We start from the raw sequence: 22,433 nt of genomic DNA, 5'->3' as shown, positions 1-22,433 counted from the left end.
AGGAATGTGTGAAGGGCAGTACCTTGCCTCAGAGAGGGCATGGAGAAGAGAAGGAGCTGGTCTTCTGCTTGAGGTCTGACTGGGTGGGCAAAGGGGATCTCCCAGTTCACATCTGAGCAGGACTGATGCTGGTCTAACAGACTTTCCAAACTTCCTTCATGGGGGTCAGAAGTGGATATCACTGGCCTGCAACTGGCAACATTTGGTGGAGAAGGGAGGAGGGGGTGGAGTGTGTCTGTATGTGTTTGAGGGTGAGTGAGAAGTGTGCACTACCTCCATCAGGTTTCCCCACCACACAGAGTTTTAAAAACTTCTCTAAAATATTTTCACCTTGCAGTTGTGCAAATCCTTCTTCCCCTGGTTGGTGAGACTCAAATTAAGGCAGAGCGAGAAGTTCCTATCAAGGGCTTATATGTTCTAATATAGATCTTAGTTCTTCTAGGGAGGAGCCAGCTGTACCCTCCACAGAAATAAGTGTACTAACAGATGATAGAGCGTCTCTGCCAAACTCCTAGATGGAGTAAGATCATCCTGCAGACTAAATCTGAAGATGGTTCTCTCAACCTTGGGAGCATGAGCTTTTGTTTCTTACATTAGAGTTCAGTGCATTTATCTGGAAGCTCACTGTGAGCAGAGACAAAGTAAAAGCTTTAAAATTATTAAAAAACTCCCCATTCTTTAAAGTTTTGTTGTTTTTTTTCTTAGCAGCTTCTTCTGCACTGCTGGCTCACCTTGCTAAACTTTGCAATATGTTTGAAAACTTTTCTGTGCCATCGTGACACTTGTCTTGATTCCTTTTGATGAAGTTAGCGTTGCAGGTTAATACCTGCTGCCCTCCTGTATATTTTGTTGTTAAGCTTTTTGGGACTGAGGCGGAAAAGCAATCAGGGAGGCCTCAGATAAGGGAGGTAAAAATCCAGCCAGACAAGTTTGATAATTGCTAGATTTCAGCAGGTGTCTATTTGAAGTTGTAGTAGGTTGCAAGGTGGGTGTTAGGGAATAGGAAGAGGCTGGGTTTGCCACTTTAGAGAACTGTAAGGCCACAGCTGGAGTTATCTGCAGCACAGTTGAACTCCAAAACATCCCTTGGATTAAGGTTTTCCAGAGTTGGGCAGACAGGATCTTCGATCATGCAGCACAGCATGTGAAGCACTTTAGAGCCAGTGTGCAGGATAGTGAGTGAAGCTTGTCAGTAGGACACATTTGTTGCCCCCAGTGCAGGCTCAGCCTTTTTCTGAGCCATGCTTATAAAATCCCAGCAGTGCTGGAAAACAGGTGCCCTCAGAATACAAGAGTGAAAGTATGCAGCAATTGGTCTTCTACACAATAGAGAAACAATAGTAGTAGTTTTCTAGGGACAAATATTTTGGAAGGATAATAAAACTCTTCATGATACAAAAAGAAACAGTGAAGTACGACCTACTTAAAACTCCCAGTCTGAAGTCCTCAGTAATCTGTTATTACAGCATTCTTTCCTCAGATTTTCGGAATACAAAATATGTTGAGAACTGTCACCCAAAGATAACAGGGCTTTGCTCAGGACAGGGAGCCTTTTCAGTACTGAGTGCTCTTTTTTTTGGATTTTTACAAAGTGAAGTGTTTTTCCAAGGGGGAATGCAACTGCCTTGTCTGCCTCTTTTCCTGTTTTACCTACATCTCTGCAGCCATGTTTTTTGCTCCTTCAGGTGTCTGGCTTTGAGAGAATAGCAGAAGGGCCAATTCTGGCTCTCATGAAACTCCAGAATATAAATTAGCATCTGAGACTGTGTTTCGAAAATGAGACAGAAAAAAAAAAAAGGCATTTGATATATCAACAGTTAATAGAGCTCTTTCAAGATCAAACCTTGTTATTTTTCTGGCTTGGTTGGTCTGAAGTGCAAATACATGGCACAGTTATTGATTTTTTTTTTTTTTATTATTATTATTCCAGCTAGCAATTACAGGAAATCAGTACATAAAAATATGGGTTGAGAGCCAGAACAGGCATTTCTCACTGAATTAGTTTTTAACAGTTTTCAAGAGCTATCTTGCGTAGTCTGAAGACACGGATCATCAGCACAAATAGCAGATCTTGTGTCTGGATTTCTGCCTTCTCCACCCGAAAATGCAGGAGGAGACAGCTTTATCATAAGCATCGCTGTTTCAGCCCATTGTCTTGGACTGTCAATTCAAAAACATTCAGATGCCATTGCCAAAAAGGCAGCAACCCTTCAGCAAGACTTAAACAAATAGCCTGGCTCATCTGGGCAGGATTTTGTTCTCTAGCACTCAGGCTCCTTCCTCAAGGAAGTCGGACAAGGTTTGCTGGTTCAATACGGCACTCTTAAAACTAAAAGCAGTTTAGATTGTCTGGCTTCCGGTGTGTCCTGTGGCTGAAAGCCTGTTGATAAATGTCTGCGTCCAGGTGAAAAGACCAAAGAGAAACTTGAGGTTTGGAGCTTGTAATCCACTTAGTTGAGAAGTGGACCTCCTTCCCTGCCCCCAGCTACCAACAGTAAAAAGGGTAAGGAAGATTGTGAGGGAAGAGTGATTATAATAATCTTTTCATTAACCTGATCTTGTTCAAAGACATGACTTATCATCTCTTGCTAAAATCCTGACCTTTGTGTGCAGAAGTGAAGAAGGACATGTTTTGAATGAGTATCCAGTGTTCCATAACCCCCAGCTGAGGAGGTCAGAGGAGGAATTTGCAGTCAATCATTTAAAGATAAATGGAAAAATTGGTAAATGCTGTCTGTTACTTAGAGGTTTACATCTGTGGGTGCTGCAGAGGGCACGCATGAGGTCAAAGGACATTCTGGAGTTTTTACAAAGTAGTTTTGACTGCTGGGGCCTGAGAGAAAGGGTAAGCTGGCAACTGCAGATGGGAGACTCCGGCAGCTGGAGCTGCTTTTGAGTCCCAGCACTGCAGTTCTCAGCAGTTGTTGTTAACAAGCAGATGCAGTTGTCGTTGTAAGAAGTAGGTGGTAACCTGCTTAATGAAGGTAACTCTGTAATATCCAGATGCCAAAAAGGATGTCGTGTATAGTGTAGTGAAGAGAGACATCACGTGGTGGTGTGGTTCAGGTGTAAGACAGTGGTGAACTGGCCACTGTCCTTGTCAGATATGAGATCATGTCTCTGCTGTGTTTGGGAGTTTCGCCGTCAGACTGCAGAGTCTGTATGCCAGTGGAGCTTGTAGTAGTATCTGGGTTTTTTTCTGTTAGGGAAGGCCTCTTGCCCTGGCTGTGAAATGCTCCCCTGCACTGAGAAAGCTCAGACTTCCTCTTGAGTAGTTTTGGGCTGCTGACAAACAGACAGCTTAATCCTCTAGGAAGCTCTGATTTTAACCTCTGAAGCAGTCTGCCGTGTGAGATCAGGGGCCAAAGCTGCAAAGGCATTTGAATGGAAGATGAAAACTTCAGCGCATTTTATTCAGAGCCGGTGACTAGCTCTGAACGCCCAGACTTTTTAGCATTCTGCTTATAATCCTCTCTTACAGCGTCCTGCTCACGGATTCCAAGTTAATATGAAGTTAGAGGCTGTGGACAGAAGAAATCCCATCTTGATAAGAGTGGCGACAATAGTTGACAAAGACGACCATCGCATTAAGGTATGACCTTGCTTCAAAGTGCAGAGCCCTTGTGCTGAGGAATATGGTGATTGGCAGTGCAGAAAAAATATCCAGTTGGTATGAGGAGCAGCAAACACCTTGCAGATGATCTAGCCTACAGGCCTGCCCAGCTGGAAATTATTTCTGTTGTTTTGTCCCATTGAAATTTGATGGAATTGCCTGGTATTGTTAGTTACTGTTTTAATGTAACTATTTTGAAATAACATTTGACAGCATGATTTTCCATCTCTTATCTGCTTCTGTGTGATCTGTGTGAGTGAAGGCAGCATTAATGTTCTACTGGTGGGAAGCTATCTGAAAATTTTTTTTTTCCTAGCATACTTAAAAGAAAACCCAAAGTAAGTTAAAACCTGGCACATGTGGGAAGCGGCTTCATTCTCCAGTATGAATTTGTTACATAAATGGATTTTAACTAATTCTTTTCACATAAATATATTGCCAGAAAAATCTGTTGTGCTTTGGCTTCTGAGAAATTAACTATGAGCCAGCTAAAGTGGAGGCTGCACTAATGGAGATTCCTCGGCCACAGGTCTGCTTCCTAAATGATGATTATGTGGGCAGGAGTGGAGTTCGCTCCCCATTAGCCATTTGATTCTCAGCCTCATCGCTGTGATTGCAAGCGAAAGTCAAGTTTTGCCAATATATGGTAGCATGATACTCAGTACATACATTTGTTTGAAACTTTGCTGCATAGACAACCCAGTAGCCTATAAACTGCAGTGATCCTTAGTCTCTGTTAACCTGACCCGGATCTGAGTTATTCTTAGTCTCTTCATCCAGCAGAAAATTCTAGCTTGATTACTGCAAAACTCACCAAACTTGTTGGCTTTTATGGTGTTTTGGGATCCTCAGAAAACAAAACAATTAAATAAGCAATTGTGTTTGCATGGATTTAGTCTTTGACTATATTGTGTGCTGGAGTACCCCATGGTCTGTGCTTTCTTGCAGACCCTGCGATTTGACTGTGTCACCAGAATTTGTTTTTTCTGTAAAACATAAGGGCAGGGGGCAGGAAAACAAAGAGTTTGTTTGAGCACAAAGGACGATTGTGCTTGACTGAAAGATTGAATGAATCATCCCCAAGCTGAGCAAGGTGAAACAAAGGGGGAAGTTAAAAGCTGAGTCATGTCCTTAACTGTATCTCTCACTGAGACTGTGTGCTTCTTTTAGATACATTTTGATGGTTGGGACCGTAATTATGATTTCTGGGTCGATGCAGACAGCCCTGATGTTCATCCAGTAGGCTGGTGTGCAAAAACTGGACATGCTTTGCAAGTCCCTCTAGGTAAAGTAGATGACATCATATTGTTATGTTGAATAATTTTCCTAAGTGAAGTCTGCTCTTCAGATGCAGGGAGTGTTTTACAAATCCGTTTAACTTTTTTCTTCTTATTACCAGGTGCTGTTGATCGAGTGGGAACAGTGGGACAAGCATGCCCTACTCCAGGCTGCCATGGTATTGGTCACGTCAGGGGACCACGATATGGAACACATTATACGTATGTATATGAGATCTTCTTATAAGGGTTCTGCCTGCAAGAGTCTGACTGCTGTCCATAATAATAATGCAGCAACAAGCACCTGCACTGCATTGAAATTATCTCAGGGTGTTTATTCTGGAGATAGTTATAACTGCAATTGCAGCTCCCTCTTGTGTCTAAATGTGCTGTTTCATCATAAATTCTGTTTATACCAGTATAATCATTACAACTGCTATGCAATCCAGCATAGATTAATTAACTCCAATTTCTACATTCCAGCATTACTGAAGGAGGTTTTTTGTAAAATAATATACCCAGGAAGAGCATGCAAGGAGGCAGTTAAAGAGGGAGAGAGTGTGGGTAGATGGTTAAAGTATAAGAGTGAGGAGAGCTAGCTCATGTTTTGTACTCTGCCTTTTGATTTCTTAAGGATTTTCTCTATTAAACTATTTTAAAGAGCAAGAAAACAAACTCGGGTGGGAGGTCTGAAGATCTGGCAGTATATAATGTGGTAAAGGGCTTTGAATTTTTTTGAGTGAAAGTTGCAGGACTCGTTTCATGAAATACTGTGCAGACAAGCAGGTTACAGAGGAAGAGCTCTTCTTGTTCTCTGAGGTGACTCTTTAAAAACATGACTTTGGTTTCTAATTCTGCCATGTAGTCCCCTGTTTTCCCGTACCTAAAATTGGGTAATAACATCTCCCTGTCTGTTTCTGGCCTCACTTTTTCTGAGTTTGTTGATGGATATGTCTGCCTGAGGCTGGTAAGACTATGTGACTTAAAAACATGCATCGTCATATCTCTCTTTTTTTTTTTTTTTGTCTTTTTTTTCTTTAATACAGGTTAGTTGGCTGCCCATATTCTGATGTGAACCTCAACAGAGAAAACTTGTTACAGGACCGCCTGAGTGGGGAGAGACCTTCCCCTAGCAATAGCATGCAGAAAGCCAAGAGGCTGGAAACTCCTGTCCCATTTCTGTTGGGAGCAGGAGAGTCTTCTCAGGAGGACTCTCCACAATCCAGGTGAGTTGAACCCTTTTCTTCGGCAGGTACTGGGGAGCAAAATCATTTTACAAGGCTGAAAGACACAGGAATTGGCTGAGAAGCAGCAGAGCATTGAGTTCATCTGTCTGTAATATTGACCCATGCCCCAGACACTCTTAACACAGAGCAGTGCACTTTTATACCCTCGTATGCCTTAATAGGTTTCTTGATTCCTTAATCCTGCTGCTCTGGTCACATTCCAACAAAGGAAATTGCATTCTGTCTCCATAAATTTTTCCTTGCTGTTTCTATTTAAAATATATTCTTTTCCTTCATTTCCTGTCCTAAAACTGTCAAGCAAGGTTATTTTGCACTATTAAACTGAAGTGCAATCCACCCCAGAGTCGGCTGCATTACACTGGTAGGCGTAATGACTACATGTGTATCACTTGGCAAACAAGTTGAGCTCCTTCAGATTTTTTTTTTTTCCTTACATGAAAATCTTGGAATTGAGTAGCATTGAAGCAAACAGTGTGTTAGTTCTTGGACTGCAGGAGGCAGTTAGAATGTGTGATGGGACAGACCTGGACATGAAGGCTTTTATTATTGTCACCTTTAGTGTATACGAATCCAGTCTCACTAGAGCAAACTCCAGCAACGCTTTTGGTCTTTGTTGTATATGACATCTTATATACCTTTTAAAGTTCATTTATTTGCTTAGATTTATAACATTTTCAAGATATATCTGGCCAGAAAAAAGGAAAACTTCTCTCCCCTCCCTGGCATACATGGCCAGAGTTTTACTCCTCCCATCCCAGAAATGCGCAGGCATCTCCATTTCCTAGTTTTAACATTGGAATTGATTGCGTTTCAGTGGCACCATTACCATAAAGCTCTCTCAGGAGCTTTGGGATTCTCCCAGAATAAATAGCATTCTAAAATTGTAATATCTTTCTATTCTTCTAAATATGTCATTTCCTGGTAGTGGGAGGTCTGTATTCAGTATGCAAATCTGATAACACTTTACTGCTTGTCCTTCCTTGGGCAACTGTGTAGCTCAATTTATGCATCAAACTCAGTCATGGAGAGTCTTAAATGTTATCTGGAGGTATCAAGATTCAAAGATCTTAAATCTCTTGATTTCACCATAACACATAATTCAGTGGGTTTCTTGTAGCTGCTGGGATCACAGCTTCAGTCAACAGGGGCTGATTTATTTCACATAATCTCTCTCAATCCGCGCTGAAGAGTAAAAAATCACTTTGTACTGCGCCCGTGATGATGGTGGGGGAGAGGAAAGCTTCTACCACTAGGTGGTAGTTGTTGCTCTCACTTGCAAGGAGCAGCCAGCTTTGCTCTCCTGTGGGAAAAGGGAACAGAGGATATCAGCTTAGCTGCTATCATTTGTCTGTCTTTCTAGAAAATCTGCACAAGACAGTGAAAAGTCATGTCAAAGCAGTGTTCACAGTCTGTCGGAACAGTCTGAAAACAATCAAGAGAGTGACTGGGTAGAAGAGGATTCCTCTGCAGACATCAAAGCCAAACCAAAAAAGTAAATAAGACTTTTGTGATGTATTTTCATGCATTTACAGTTGTGTTTCTTGATGATGATGCTGTATTTGAAATACAGATGTAAATCATAACTTAGAACAGCCCAATTTGATCAGAGATTTGCAGCATAGGGTAAAATCTCCTCCCTTCCTCCCATTATTTTGGGCCCTCTCTTTCCTGGAGTAAACTCAAATCTGAGTTCTAGTCATGAATTTAATAGCACAGTTCTTAGCTTAGAGAGACGTGTCAAGGACAGAGCAGGGCTATTGCTTATTTTAAGAGGGAAAAGGTTTTGGTTCCTAAAAGTCCTATTAATCTCTGTATAGAGAAGAAGTTATATCAATTTGTGTATCTCTTGAAATGTTTTGTAATTGGTGCTTTCAGGCTTGGGTGCTCGCATGCCTATATAAAGTTCCAGCTGGTGAAACAGGAAAGCAATGGGAAAGGTTGGTTAAATTTTATTTCTTTTTCTATGCATGTGTGCATATATGTGCAATATACCACAGTCACAAGGAGCATTTAAAACTTTACAGCTTTTTTTGTCTTTGATTCCACAGTCAAGAGAAAGCAGATGCTGGAGGTGATGGTAATGGTAGTCTTTCTTCCTTTAAAATGAGGAGGAAGGGTAAAATTACTTAGAAGTGAAAGGTTTAATGCTTTGTAGAGTGAAGCCTCATATTTATTAACTGAAAAGACAAGCTTGCACCATCTCTTGTACCACTGCATACTCTTCTGAAGTGGCAAGGGTTTTTTGTTCCCCAGACAGTTGGTGACCATTCTGCTGACAGAGCCAGCAGAGGTGTCAAGGGAGACTTGCTCAAAACCTGGCAAATAGTTTAAGTTCCATCGGCTTCTTTCCTTAGACCCCCATGGGTTTTCAGAAACATAATCTGAATCATTTTGGGTGGTGACTTTTTTAAGGTTCGCCTGAGGATGAAAAAAACCAAAAAATTAAATGGAAAAACAATGTCTTTTTTTTTTCCTGGTACATGACAGGTTAAGTTTTAAGAGAAGCTTTCTGATATCACTTTAGCAAACCATATGCTTAACTTTCAGATTTACTATAAAAAGCCATTTCAGAGAACGGAGCTGACCAGGCTTTTAGGAGGATTTAACATGGTAATAAGTCTCCAATCAAAAATAGCTAAGCAGGCACAAACTGGGACAGGTGCCTAGCTTTTTTTTATTATTATTTTTTTTAATACTCATTTTTACCTAGTGCTGACTTCTGCAGTCAGAGCTGGAGAATTCTGCCAGCTATGAGCTACAGTTGCAGCTGGCAGGGAAAGCTGTCTGCTCTCCCTTTGCATTCACCTTAAACAGAATGATGGAAATCAGTGAAAGGAAGTTCTGCAATAATCCACTGACCTGTAATTTCATGATTACCCAGAGCTTTCATCTCATCTATATTTAAACTATTAGAACACAGCTTCCTTCTCAAAGGGAAAGTAATTTATTTAGATCGTGGTTTGGACGCTTACCCCTGAGGATTTGGGCTTAGTGAAGAAAAGGAGACAGTCTGTGATAGAAGCAGTGCCCACCCAGCAGGAACGTGGCAGTATGTAAAACCCTAGGCACGAATAGAGCTCCTGTGGCAGGGAGGTGGGGGCAAGGCTAGCTGCTGCCCCCGCCACCGGGGAGGTGGGGGAGGCAGGTGAGGAGTGACAGCCCTCCCAGGAGCAGTGTCCTGTGCCCTGTTGTCACCAGGAGTATCAGCTCCTGAACTGAGCAGTTCTTGCTCAGGCTTTATTTTTTTAAATCCTCTCTCTCTCTTTGGTCTCATTATTAGAAATACAGACCTGTATTTGATGCTGTCCCACATCCTTTAGGAGGTGGAGACGAGGTAACATGACACAGTGGGGGACAGGGGAGTGACGTCTCGCTAGATCAGGCTCTACCTCCAGCACTGCTTTCACTTAGGCTGGTGAGGAGCAGGCAAATCATGGAAATTTGCTTTTTCTTTATAATACTGTTTTGATTTGTGCTTTACACATAGCGACTGGCACACCCCACAGATACTAACACACCAGCCTACTAACAACTGTTTGTGCTAACACCGAGCAAGCTCGGCAGAGGCAAGCAGCAGCCGTACCAGCGCTGGGCATGCTGAACCTTTTTGAAAGCAGGAAGAAAATGGGAATTTTGTATGGTTGCCACGGGATGGCGCCGGGCAGCCTGTGCACCCTGTGCACACCCTGGCATGGTGGGGGGCGAGAGGACAGCACACATTAACCGCTGTAAACCAGAGGAATGTTTCCCATCTTGTTTCCATCTTCTGCTTCGCTTCCTGTTGTATAACCAGGCAAGTCCCTGTAGGACCATGACTCTGCACTACTCGAGTGATCTCATTAGGGAGGGGAGATTTCTTCCTTTTCTCGCCTTGATTTTTAAAGCTTCCATCACTTGACACATGAGGAGGGAGTTGATGTCTGGAGGTAACATGCAGCACTCCTGGCCTGGGAGGCTCTGGGGGAGACAGCAAGCTCAGGCCATCAGCTGGCACGCGTAGCACTCTTCGCAGGCTGGCTACAGCTGTGAGCTGGAATGATGCCATTAGTTTCCAGCTGAAGATTCTGTTACCAGAACTCCTCCACCTTGTCAATAAAATGCTGCAAACATCTTTTCTGTTAGCAGCATGACATCATTTTCCAGGGAAGAAGCTGACGATAAAGCCTCCAGCCTGGCAATCTTATCTTTTTTTTCTTTCTCCTTCTCAGGAGGGTGGAAAGAACGCCCTCAAAGCTCAGCGTGCCATGCAGTAGCCGTGCCTGGCTGTCTGCTCACCCTGCCTTGCTTTTCCCTCCTGAGTGTGACCCTTCCTCCTGCTTTGTTGTAATTGCTCCTGCTTGAAGCCTCACTCTGACTTGTGTCGCTTCCTTTTCCAGACCCTGATTTGGATCTCCAGCAGGCCCTCCACCAGTCCATCTTCATGCCTTCCCTGGCCTCTAACCCGACCCACCGCCTCCATCTTTGCTGGGAGCAGCACTGCAAGCTCTTGCCAGAGGTCTCGGGCCTCACAGCCAAACACGTGGCCAAATGGACTGTGGAAGAGGTGAGTTACCTGTTCCCTCTTCTGCTCTCTTGGGGTGCAGGAATGCCAGAGCCCTCCTCTTCTGGAGTGCTCATTGGAAGACATCTTTATTTTCTTTCCTTTCCTAGGCAATGCTTTTCTGTTTGCTTTGCATATGCTGTAGCTGACTCAGCTAGAAGTTATACCCAAGTCCCTTTATAAGGGAGGGGAAGGATGCCTGTTAACCCTCTGGTGTCCACAGCTTATTTCCCTGAATAGGATTCCCTCCCTTCCTTTGTTTATTTACCTCTTGATCTTTTAGTCCTCAGGCCTGAAACATGAATCTGACAGCAGATTCTGTTTCTCTCTGATCTCCCTCCCCCTCTCTTGTGACTTTGCTGCTGATTCACTTCTACGTTGCAGATAATTCCAAACTGCACTGTGCATGCCCACTCCTCCTTCATCTCCCTGCCTGATTCCCCTGGAACAAAACTGCCCACAGCCTGACCTGATTTCTGACAGAGGTAGCTGTGCAGCTGGGGATATGTCTCTGCAGTCCTAGCTCTTGAGATGTCTCCTGTAATTAGGTGGCATGTGAAAAAGCCGGTGTCTTTTGTGTGCCGAGTAGTTGGTTTTTGCCTCAATGCCTTGGGCATAAATAATATTTGTATCTCCACTTGAGAAGTGGTGACAATTCGGATCCTGGCGCTTGATCGCGGGCCATTTAATTCGAGAGAAATGTGCTGTAATGTTATGCCTGCAAGTATGTAGGTAATCTGCAAAGCAGGAAAAAGGTGCTGTTCTTCATGCTGCATAGAGGATCTTCAGAGACTTTTAGAAAGTGCATTTTCCCAAAGTACCTCTTACATCAAATAAATGCAATCTTGACTTTGCTCTTCATGCTGGAAGACTGCTAGGAGGCTGGTGGGATTGCAGTCTCACAGGAGACAGGAACCACAGCAATTGTGAGGGGGATAGAGCAATTGGTGTTGCTGTTTTAAAACTTGGTCCTTTTTTTTGTTGGGGTTTTTTGGGGTAATGAAAATGTGTTTGAATTAAATCCATAGCAAGGAAGAAAAAAATATCTCTGAAAGATTGTTCATACCCTTCTTTTGAGAAAGCTTCCAATGATTTTTCCAAAAGGTTTTCTAGAAAATCAGTGAAGGCAGAAGTAGTTAATCCTCTGATGTGAAAATCAGAATCTCTTTCTTTTGGACAAAATATGGAGGCTGGTTCATGGAAGAACAGAGTCAGGATACAAGCCAAATAAAATTTGTCTTTTGCAGTTGACCTTTAAAGCAACTGCTGGGTAAATTTAACTGGGATATTAGTTTGATGAGTGTAAGCAGGGACCACAGGGCATGAATGCAGGGCACTCTGGATATAGTGATTCAGACCCCAGAATACACTGAACTGTGCTCTGTCCTGCAGCCTGAAACAACTGATGAAGTTTCGACTGCCAGTAGGAGTGTGAATGGCACATTAAAAAGATCAGCTGCAGCACCACAATGGACTGGCTAAAGTCATTACAGGCTTTGTCTTGAATTTCAGTAAAGTGAATCTGGTTTTGCAAATTATGTTCGTCACAGATTCCCATAGGAATCAATTTGGCCTCTGTATGAGCACTTGCAGGATCAGCATGTGCAGTGAAATGTAGCCGGAGGTCTGGAAGATGAAAGCAGCAGGACTTTCTGTGTTTTAGTGAGTCCAGAGTAGATTTGATCTGTCGGCATTTGGGCTCCTAACATCTTCCTACAGGGCAAACATTTGCCTTTGGGTTGTACTTTGAACTCTGCTGCACAAAAGAGGCCATTCTGCTGATCTGAAACAAGAGCAATGGGGGTGTAAAATTCTCCTTTGGTTTCAGACTGAAGAACTGTTTTTATTTTATAAAAAACACATTAAGGAAAAAAATGTTGCTTTAATTCTCTGTTGGTTGAGAACAGCTGAAATGGCAGAGCAGCAGCAGTATTTAGGGGCCTTCAAGCTAAGAAACTCTTGGTAACACTGAACAATCAACAAGAGTAGTTACTTTAATACAGCTTTGTTATTTATTGAAAGCTTCCTGTCATGTTTTCAGAGCACAGCTAGTGAAGGATATTGAATCACAGAAGAACATTAGTATGTGCTAGAGTTGTATTGTTCACTAGTTAATCCTGCATCAGAAGCTAATACCTTGTGGGGGGACTGTCCTTGTGCTAATTGCTTGTGTGTTACTAAATCCCAGTTAAACTCAGCCTCTCTCTGCATAGTCTCATGAGGTGTTGTCAGTTCTGCTATAGCTTGATGTTAAAGGAGTGCTGTATGAGGCTACCTTCCAACTTTACCAAAAAGGTACACCAATACTGTGCTGATTTCAATATATCACACACAGCTGGGGTTGTGTCAGCACCTTCCATATGGGTTGCACAGAGTTTCTAAGGTGTTCTCAGAATTACATAAAGCTCTTTTTCAACCCCCTTCCCTTTACCAACATGTAGTCGTAGTGTAAGAAGCTTCCACCACATAGTTCTGTGAGCACTGAGGTTGTTGCCAGCCAGAAGGGCAGGCAGGCATTCACCTCCTCAAAGGAAAAGCCCTGATCTGCCCCATCCCACTGTGCTCCGAACCTGTCTGACACCTCTCCCACCCTCATCTTGAGCCCCTCCAGCCTTACCCTTTCCCTTGGTTCATGGCTTCACTGCCACCATTGTGGGGCTGTGCTGGTTTCCTCTAGCCCATGGTGTTACTGTGTTTTGGCCTTGTGCACCCAAACCTCCTTTGTCCCTCAACTGCCACGTCTTTGTCTGGGGACTCTCCTCCCCCAGCAGTGATGGGCCAGTCAGGTCACTGCAGCTCAGTGGAACCCAGGGTCTGGCTCACATGCTGGGGACCTTCTCTCCTGTATTCTCGTCTTGCATCCTGCTTCCCTCTCTTTTCTCCATTTCTGGTAAACTGCAGGGCTCCTGTTTGTTTAAAAGGCCGCTCTTGCGGCAAAGAGTGCTTGCAGTGTTTGTACAAATTACTTCTGGGACAGATCAAAGGCCCGTCACTCAGTGTCAGTGACAATAGCCAGCGGCAATTGTGCAGGGAAGGACGCAGGAGCAAGGCAAGCTCAGACCATTCCCCAGAGATTTCTACCAGCCTCTCAATACCATAGACACTAAAGGGCACTTATCGTTTTGCCCCGAGGGGTCCAACTGTCTCCTAAATTCTGGAAGGTACTAGACCCTGCAGAAGGATTTTCATTTGTTTTTTAATTGTAAGGAGGTGGGGGGATTCAAAAGGAAAGTAGTATTTTGTTATTTGTTTATAATAGGAGTCTGCACTTCTACAGAAGAAAATGTGGAGTCATTGCCCCATGTGGATTTTAGGGGTTACCTTTAAAATGGAGCTGTTCCTACTAGCAGAAGATAAGGGCAAAACATGAGAGGGATGCTCTGCTTTCAGATTACATAACAGAAACAACGGGAGTCAGAGCTGTTCACCAAAAATCAGCTTCTGCCAGGGTAGAGCAAAACCAGAGGGCATGCTGACAGCTCCATTCCTGCGTGGTCGGAACTGGGGGAAGGGAATGAAGATTAGTCAAGTGGTAGGATCAGCTGGAGATGCAATGACATGATTTAGGAGAGAATCTGACAATCCTGAGTTAAAGGGAAGCTTGTATTTGACAGTGACCCCTCCTAATTGTTTGTCTGTTTGTGTTTGTGGAAGAAATGTCACATCTGTAATAACTCAAATGAATATGCCTGATAAAACAGAGCTGTTCCTGCAAGGGAGCATCCAATTAGCATGAGATGTTTGATCTGATTATGCCTCAATATACAAATCTTCTATGAACCAGTGAAGCTACAGCTGGAGAAGACAATACATATTAAGTCATCTTCCACTGCATTCAGGACTGCTTCTCGCACTGCTTAGTGTTATATAATGTAGTCCAAGGGCTGCTAGCATGTCACTGCGGTGATTATTCCAAATGTTAACAGATTTCCTGCTTGGAAAGGTTTTTCCCTAATGTGAAATGTAAAATTTTTACTCGTTTAATCCTGTTGGTTCCATGGATCCCGTGCACCCACCATGGATTAAATAAAACCAAAACTCCTTTCCTTCCCAGCTCTTCTGCCTTCTCTGTGTCGGTAAACCAGCAGTACTCATTCGGTTATCTTGTCTCTTAAAGGCATGTCATCATGGGAAACTGTCTAAATCCTTTTTTCTTTTTAATTTTATTTTCCAGCAATACCATAGAGAAAGTGAAGTTCTGGATGGGTTTAAAATAGTATAGCCATATATGTCTTTTTAATCTGTAGAAATATTTTTGATATTTTATAAAGATCCTAAAATGGAGAAACTAGACTTTTACGGAAGGATACATGGTCAAAAGGCAATACGGAAAGTATTATAGGTAATCAGAATATGCTTTGCAGGGTTGTTGCAGCAACAACCCAGTAATGTTTTTCATATATATCCTTCATTAATGGGAGAGTTGTAAGTACTAAAGTTCTAAAAACTCTGGCATATAGAACTCTCATACAGAAATAAGACGTTTTTGCTTGGTGATGCCCCATTTTAATCGTCCATGTTGCTGTTTTCTCAAATGTAATTTCAGGTGGTAAGCTTTATCCAGCGTTTACCTGGTTGCAAGGAACAAGCATCTGTTTTCAGGGAAGAGGTAAGTCAAGTCTGCCCAAATCCTGTGCCATGCCACTGGCTGGTCTGATGGCAGTGAGGTGGTTTTGTACCCCATCACTCTGGAGTTACAGTGCAGATAGCATAGACATGCTCTGACTTGTCATTAAAGAGCCTGTGGCATTTAGGAGGCAGCTTCAGCATCGAGCTGAATTCCAGCATGGCTAATTGCATTCTGCTGCTTTAAATTTCCCCTGCAGTTCCAATCACTGAGCTTATGCTTAACATCCTGTCTTGGACTATTGTGTAGTGGGTTTGGCATCGTTATAAAGATGTCCTGTTGGAATGGTGGAATGAAGATCTCATCTGCTCCCTCAAACGAGCACATATGCCTGCTTCTCTTGGTGAGGCTGGCAGTCATAGGGTTTCCCAGGAATCACTGGCTTGCCCCATGGGCTGAGGTGAGAGCAGGAGGGGAACCTTTCCTTGAACAAGCAGTGGTTGGGCAATCAGAGCATCTCCTGCATGCAGCGTGTCCTGTCATCGCTGCCAGGTGCTGGGCTGGACTTGTTCCCTGTTTGTGATGCTTTCACCATGGCTTCTCGGAAACCTCAGCTGGCGCAGGATATGGCTGTCCTGGTTTTTAGCGCACTTCTTTGCATGGATCATAGACACTTAGTCTCTGTTGAGTGCTTTGGCTTCCAGTTACATTGCAGGTATGACTTGGAGGTTCTTTATGAGCCCCTGATTAATTTGCACAGACATACCTCCCCTTCTATCATCACAGCTCTACAGCTCTGATTGTAAGAGCTTGAGGGAAGGGGCTGTACCTTCTCTGTTCTGTGCGGCACTGAGTGCACCCTCTGGACCAAGGAAAAGCATTGCACATTGTAGCGACTGTAAAGGGCAGGTTTTTAATAGATGACTGCTCCCCAGAGCTGGCTTCCTTTCAGGATGAATCAGGCTGTAGTGCATTTTATGGGATATATGTATTTGTATTTTGTTTTCCCTTATTTTAAAAACACCCACTCACACAAAATAAAAAGCAAAAGAAATGGAGGCTTGCACAAAGCACTGTTCACAATGTAACAATATAGTGGACTACTGTTTAATTGAATATAGTGGGAATGATGAAATTTATTCGAATGAACCAATCTTTCAGTGTAGCTGAGTGTAAAAGGTATGTCCTGATTTCTAGCAAAGATGCATTCAGAGGTGAGAAAAAAAGATGTAACTAGCAAATCTTCTAATGAATCCAACCATTCACAATGTATTTTATTTCTTCTAGCCGTAATTTAAACGGGTCCTGAACACAGTAACTGCTTTCTGGTTCAGAGAGCAGCATAGCCATGTTCTATTTTAATACCTTACTTTCTGCAGCCTCAAAGTATGATTCCCTATGCCAAATGAGAGGGGCTCGGGTAGTTTTTCAGGTTTATGCTCAAACCAAATTGTCAGTTTGAAATTAAAACCCTTTTAGCAGTTTGGCTTTGGCCAGAATTCAGGTGTGAGTGACGGGACTGCTGAACTCCACCCGCGTTGTTCATTAGCTGTAATCAGGCCTCTGAGTGCTCACCGTTCAGGATAAATAAATCCCTTGCAGACTTCTCTTGGCGGGGGGGAGAGGGATAAGTTGCTGCTTACATTAGGAATGAAGAGAACAAATTGTGCACAGAATTTTAAAAACCATCCAAATAAGATGGAACAAAGAAATGAATAATAAAGCACAGGCACTGATACTGTGCTTGTTCTAGGTCCAGTTCAGGGAAGGTCTGTTTAAAATAAGCATCTTTGAGGCAATGCAGTGAAAATGAAGCATAGTAATAATGCTGGACACAAAACCATTTTGAAATGTAGGACTGTTTTCCAGCAGTTTTCTGCTAGTCTTGACTCTGTATTATTTAATTTAAGCAGCAGTCCATTTGTTTCAAGATATTTTTAACATGTTCATTGCAGTAGTGTAGACTCTAGGCAGCTTGCAAATAAGATTCGGGGACATTGTGTGGCCAATCATCTGTGGGCTGGGAGCACTGCTGTCATTTCCAGTGTACATACTGAGAGGTTAAGTAACTTGCTAACGGTCTCTTGTGTGGTTAGAGAGGGGGAAATCAAATCTCCTGGCTCCCAGCTCTTTGCTTTAATTATATGTTTGTCCAAGTTTATTCAATGTGTCCTCTTCCACCAGTCGTTACTGTCCAAGTTAGGAAGACTACAGAAATAGAACAATTGTTATTCTGGATGAGTTGAGTGTCCGGTGTTGTCTGCTGCACTGGTGAACATCAACTGAGAGGATGAGATGCTGTCAGTCTCTGTAAATGGACTTTAACGGAATAACTTAGGGAGACACATATTGTTTGTCTGTGTCCATTAATCTTTGGCTTCTTCCCTGCAGCAATTGAGGTTTATATTAATTATATCTGTGTTGTCTCTGCGGATGTTCTTGTAAACCTAACTAAATTTTTAACCTCTTCTTAAAATAATATGTTATGATTTCACTTGCTGCTACCTAAAGCATCCTGTATTTTCACAAGGTAGTATGTTTTTCACTTGCTTACTTTGAATTGCTGATGGATTAGGAGAGTGTGTATGTAAATTCAGACAGATTACATGTCTTTTCTATGCCTTGTTCTATATAGCACATGATCTCTTTTACCATGTGCTAAGCCCATTTAGTGTCATTGAAAACGATTTCACAATAGCCGCCTGTTTCTCCTTTAAACAGAGACTTGTTGTCTATGGGCAGAGTACATCCTAGCTGTGAGAGTAGCCAGATGTTCACATCTCAGGAATCTTTCTCATCTGTAAGGTTTTTTGCAGAGTTGACCAAAAAAAGCAGGGAAAAAAAAGGGTGTTTGGCTTTAAATTTTACCCTGAACAGCTTAACAGGGGTTGAAGAGTCTATGCAATGACAGTATGTAATGAATGCACTAGGAAATGGTGATTTTATATTTCTAATCATTGTAAATCAGTGTAATATATTAATTCTTGGATAGCCGCCTCCTGAAGACTTGCGTTCTAGATTTCCTGATCTAATTTCTGGCCACAGATTGTGAATAGGCCTTAGGATTTTTGACAGTTGCTGGCTTTTTAGAGCAATTATAGTGAATATAAAGTCTAATGAAGCATCTTCCTCATGGTCTCTCCATAAGCCTTGCCCACACTCAGACTTCTCTATTTCTAGAAAAAGGGCTGCCAGATGAGGTCTGAGACCCTTGGAAAGGGCAGCATGCCTGGGAACCTCACAGGGATGTGGGTGCCAGAACTAGGGAGAAATACAAGGTTTCAGTCTTTGGACCTGTGTTCGTACTTTCATTCCTCAAACTACATTGTTTAACTGAACGACCAGAAGTGAGAATCCTGTCTATCTCTTGATGTTAATCTTTATCTTATTTTGTGTTTCCAACCTCTAGCAGATAGATGGTGAGGCCTTCCTGCTCCTGAACCAGAGCGACATAGTTAAAATACTCAGTATCAAGCTGGGTCCTGCCCTGAAGATCTACAATGCCATTCTCATGTTCAAGTCTGCAGAAGACAACTGAGAAGAGCCCTTCAGCAGAGTCCACAAGGAATTGACAGGGAACGGATATTCAACTGAGAGCATGACAACGTGCCGAACAGGCAAATTGGGACTCAGATATATTTTAAGTAGAACTTACTAAAAATATTTTGAGGACATAAAAATCCTGCCACAGTCTGGAATATGGGGCAGCTTCACTTCCAAGAAGAGGATATTATTATATTTTGTAATTGAATTTGGTTTTGATATATCAATCTCTTTTTGAGATCTAGAAGAAACCTCCGGTTATAAGGGGAATCCAGGGTAATGTTGGTGGAGCTGCAATAGCAAGAAGAAAGCTATGAGTAAAATGACTGCTGTGTCCAATGATAGTGCCTGAAAGAGAGACTGAGTTATCACCAGCATGTTTAATATATTCTGTATGTATAAAAACTCTGAGAAAAGAGAGTAGGAAAAAGATGCACTTCAGAGCAACTTACCTGTATCCTTCAATGCTGTGACTCAAGACCTGACCTTTTCAGGACTGATTTTTAAATTCCAATTTCACTTACTGATCCTAGTTGTTCTAATACCCTTGGCTACTTGGGCTGCTTACACTGCAGCAGAAAGGTAGCACGGGCAAAGGGTTTCCATCAGTGATGGCTTGCATTGTTTCTGGTAACAAGCAAAATGTTCTCGTTCATGTCACCGGAGAGCGGGAAGCAAGCCCTGTGTAGATCACCTTTGGGTAGAGAAAGATCTCTCATAAAGATATTTCCCACAGGAGACAAAGATAAATATTTTAGCTGTAATTCTCCCATCAGTGCTTTTGTGCAACTGCTGTCTAGACCAGGAACATCTTAGGGCAAAATGGCACAATCAGGAGCACTTGGGAATTTGATGGGTTCATTCTTGTCCTCTCCACTGTCAGCCAAATGCTAGGAATATGAGTTGGAAACCCAGCAGTGGCCAGCATATGCATACAGATGCAAACAGATTTCCTAGAAACAATTTGCTTTTATTTTTGAACGATCAAAACTCCTGAATGCTTAGTGGTTTAGACTTTTCAGCCTCCAGGTGGACTTTGGTCTATTCTACCCAGGAGTCAGTGTGCTGTAGCAGCAGGGCACTGACTCCCCTGCCTCTCTAGTGGCAAGGCAGGCAAAGCACACAGGGAAATTTGGCTGGAGGGGAACTGGGGTTTAAACAGACAGCAAAATGAGGTACGAATTACTTCTCAAAAGAGAGAGCTCATCTACGTCAGGAAGGAAGCAAAGCTTGTGGCTGTGTTCCTGTGCATGCAGTCTGTGCTCTCCTGGCAGGAGGGGAGCATGAGTATTTCCTGCTCTGCTCAAAGTCAGAGCATAGTTTTATGAACATGCACATGGGACTGCGATGTCCTGGATGGGGGATTTCCACACCATTACTTCCAGAGCTGTCCTATTACAATGGAAGCCCTGGGAGAAGCAGTGAGTCGTGCTAGGGCTCTGCTCAGTGTTACAATTTGTGCCTGGCAGCATGCTAGCTCGTGACTCTTCCTCTGGCCACTCTCCCTGATAGCTACTTGGCTGTTCTGGAGTTTAGCTAGAACCATCTTAGCTAGGGAAGCCTTTTCACCCTTGATTCAGAGCTGCCAGGTTAAATCCTGTGTGGATGAACCCTTCCAAGCACTGTAAGGGTGTTTACATGATGTTGCCGAAGGCAGGTGTGCCATCAGCCTCTGCCAAGGGTTGCATGAATTTCTCGGGGTGCTGCATGATGAGATGTGATCCATCTCTAGGCACCTCAAACTCCCTCCTGTAATTGGCATCTTTGTCACCAGTGTTGTTGCCATAGTCCCAGCCCTGCTGCTTCAAGAGCTGTTGGGAACAGAATGAACATGCTGTCCATGACAGTGTGGTGACGCAAGGAACGCACTTGGTCTTCCTTCCCTAATCACTCCATGTCCTTTGTCCAACCTTCCAGCTGCTGAGAAGGTCCTTGTGACTTGCTTAAAGTAGTAAGTTCCTTAAAACTGTAAATAGAGCAGAATCCACACCACTGAAGCCATTCAGTCCTGGATTAATATATAGAGCAATTTGTCTCCATACTTTCTATTTTTATATAAGATGTTAAGGAGTTTAAGCCTTCCACAGAGAAGACATAGGGTTGTGGGATATTTAATAGCTGAAACAGTAAATATCAGCCAGGCAACTGCAGGAGAATAATTTAATGCAGTGTTAAGGACTAGACAAGATAGGAATTTAATTTATTAAAATACATTTTTAGTATGATAACCAGGATATTCACCAAAGAGTCACATTCCTTTGTCCCACTCTGCGCATCCGGCGTCAGTGTAGACTTGAATTGTAAGTGGCATGTCCTGGACTCTGACACAACTCGCCTTCTAGGCAAAGCAAAATTGTTTCCTGACAACTGGAGCAGAGGATCTGTAGCTGGACTGTGTTGTTCCTGGCTCTTCACCGACTTGCTAAATAACCCTGAGCCCTTCTTTGCTCCAGTTTCCCCCACTGTGACACCCAGCCAGATGGGGTGAGTGCAGTTTCACCTTGCTCTTGTTTCTAGCAAGCAGGTCCTGCCAGATTTTCTGTTTTACCTCCTTCCTTTGGGAAACTGAGTTGGGGGACAGCAGATTGCCTCCAGCAATAAAACAAAATATAATATTATTTCATCTCTTTTACTATATATAGATAGAGAATGAAGAGAATTGGTGAAACAAGCAATGAGATGCTAGTCACTGAAATTATTCAAACAGAAGAGAAATCTTTAATCCTAGAGGCTTCCAAGCCAGCTGGATCAAAGACGAAAATGTGTACTTGGAGTTTGTTCAGTGACAGCAAGAGTAGTGCTTTCAGCAAGAAGGAAGGAGGAACCCTTTTAGGGATAGAAGAAGGAGGAATGTGCTTCTTGTGCCTTTTTTTGTAATCTGATAATTGTCTTTGCAGAGCAAGCAAGAATGTGCGCATATCTATTACTGACTCCTTTTCCAAATATAGCTATATTCTAATAAATTCAAGCAACTTCACAATAACATCAGGGCAAAAAGATTTCCAGTGTCTTCACTGGACCCATTTAAAATTCCCTAATATTTACAAGACAGAAAAACAACTAAACCAGCTCATCTTTTAGCCCCATAACTTAGGAATTTGTTAGTTGCTGATGCCATTTCACTTGCATCGGGGAGTGCCACTTTCACGTGTGGTTTGGTGACTTGTTTCTGCTGCCAGACTCTGCCTGTACAAACTCAGCTCTGCCTTTTCCCAGTCCTGATCGAGGCCTGTGTCAAGGCGAGGGGTCTGCAGATGCCTTTGACTCTCTAATGCCTTGTTGTCTAATTTGAAACATGCACTTTGAAGCAGAAAGCCGAAAGTTGTAGCTCTGTGGTGAACAAAGCTGAAACTGGTTAATGCCACCTGGTTTTAGGAGGCTTTCATTGTCTGCTAAATGTCAGCAGAAACCAGCTGTTGGCCCAGCTGAACCCAGAAGTCACTTAGAAATGTAAATATGTTACTTAGAAGCAACCCGGAGCTGTGACAACTTCCTGTGGGCCAGCAGTGCAATTGGGAGGTTTCAGTTCTCAGTTAAAATGAATCTCGTTCCTGGTTATCTTTTTGTTCCTGTATCCCTGGTTTTGAAATCCAAAATGATCAAATTTTTCTCTTTTTCTCCTTGGTAGAGAGTCCTGTTAAAATTT

At 42.8% G+C, this 22,433-nt stretch overlaps 1 protein-coding gene across 3 annotated transcripts in view; it reads left to right on the top strand.

Annotated features, from left to right (window-relative positions):
- LOC104837222 (lethal(3)malignant brain tumor-like protein 3) overlaps window positions 1–19,208 on the top strand; it is a 30,107-nt gene extending 10,899 nt beyond the window's left edge. For all 3 annotated transcript variants that reach the window (XM_010576226.1, XM_010576227.1, XM_010576228.1), the window contains 9 exons: window positions 3,482–3,592; window positions 4,784–4,898; window positions 5,013–5,112; window positions 5,937–6,116; window positions 7,498–7,629; window positions 8,013–8,074; window positions 10,514–10,680; window positions 15,224–15,286; window positions 18,654–19,208. In XM_010576226.1, the coding sequence (XP_010574528.1) occupies window positions 3,482–3,592; window positions 4,784–4,898; window positions 5,013–5,112; window positions 5,937–6,116; window positions 7,498–7,629; window positions 8,013–8,074; window positions 10,514–10,680; window positions 15,224–15,286; window positions 18,654–18,782 (1,059 nt within the window). In that variant the 3' untranslated portion in view covers window positions 18,783–19,208. The remainder of the gene's footprint in view (window positions 1–3,481; window positions 3,593–4,783; window positions 4,899–5,012; window positions 5,113–5,936; window positions 6,117–7,497; window positions 7,630–8,012; window positions 8,075–10,513; window positions 10,681–15,223; window positions 15,287–18,653) is intronic.
- Window positions 19,209–22,433: the final 3,225 nt, after the last annotated feature.

Source organism: Haliaeetus leucocephalus, unplaced genomic scaffold (genome assembly GCF_000737465.1).
Source record: "Haliaeetus leucocephalus isolate CR32 unplaced genomic scaffold, Haliaeetus_leucocephalus-4.0 Scaffold517, whole genome shotgun sequence".
Taxonomy (NCBI): domain Eukaryota; kingdom Metazoa; phylum Chordata; class Aves; order Accipitriformes; family Accipitridae; genus Haliaeetus; species Haliaeetus leucocephalus.
Note: the sequence above shows the minus strand (reverse complement) of the source record. Positions and strands in the feature narration are given on the sequence as shown.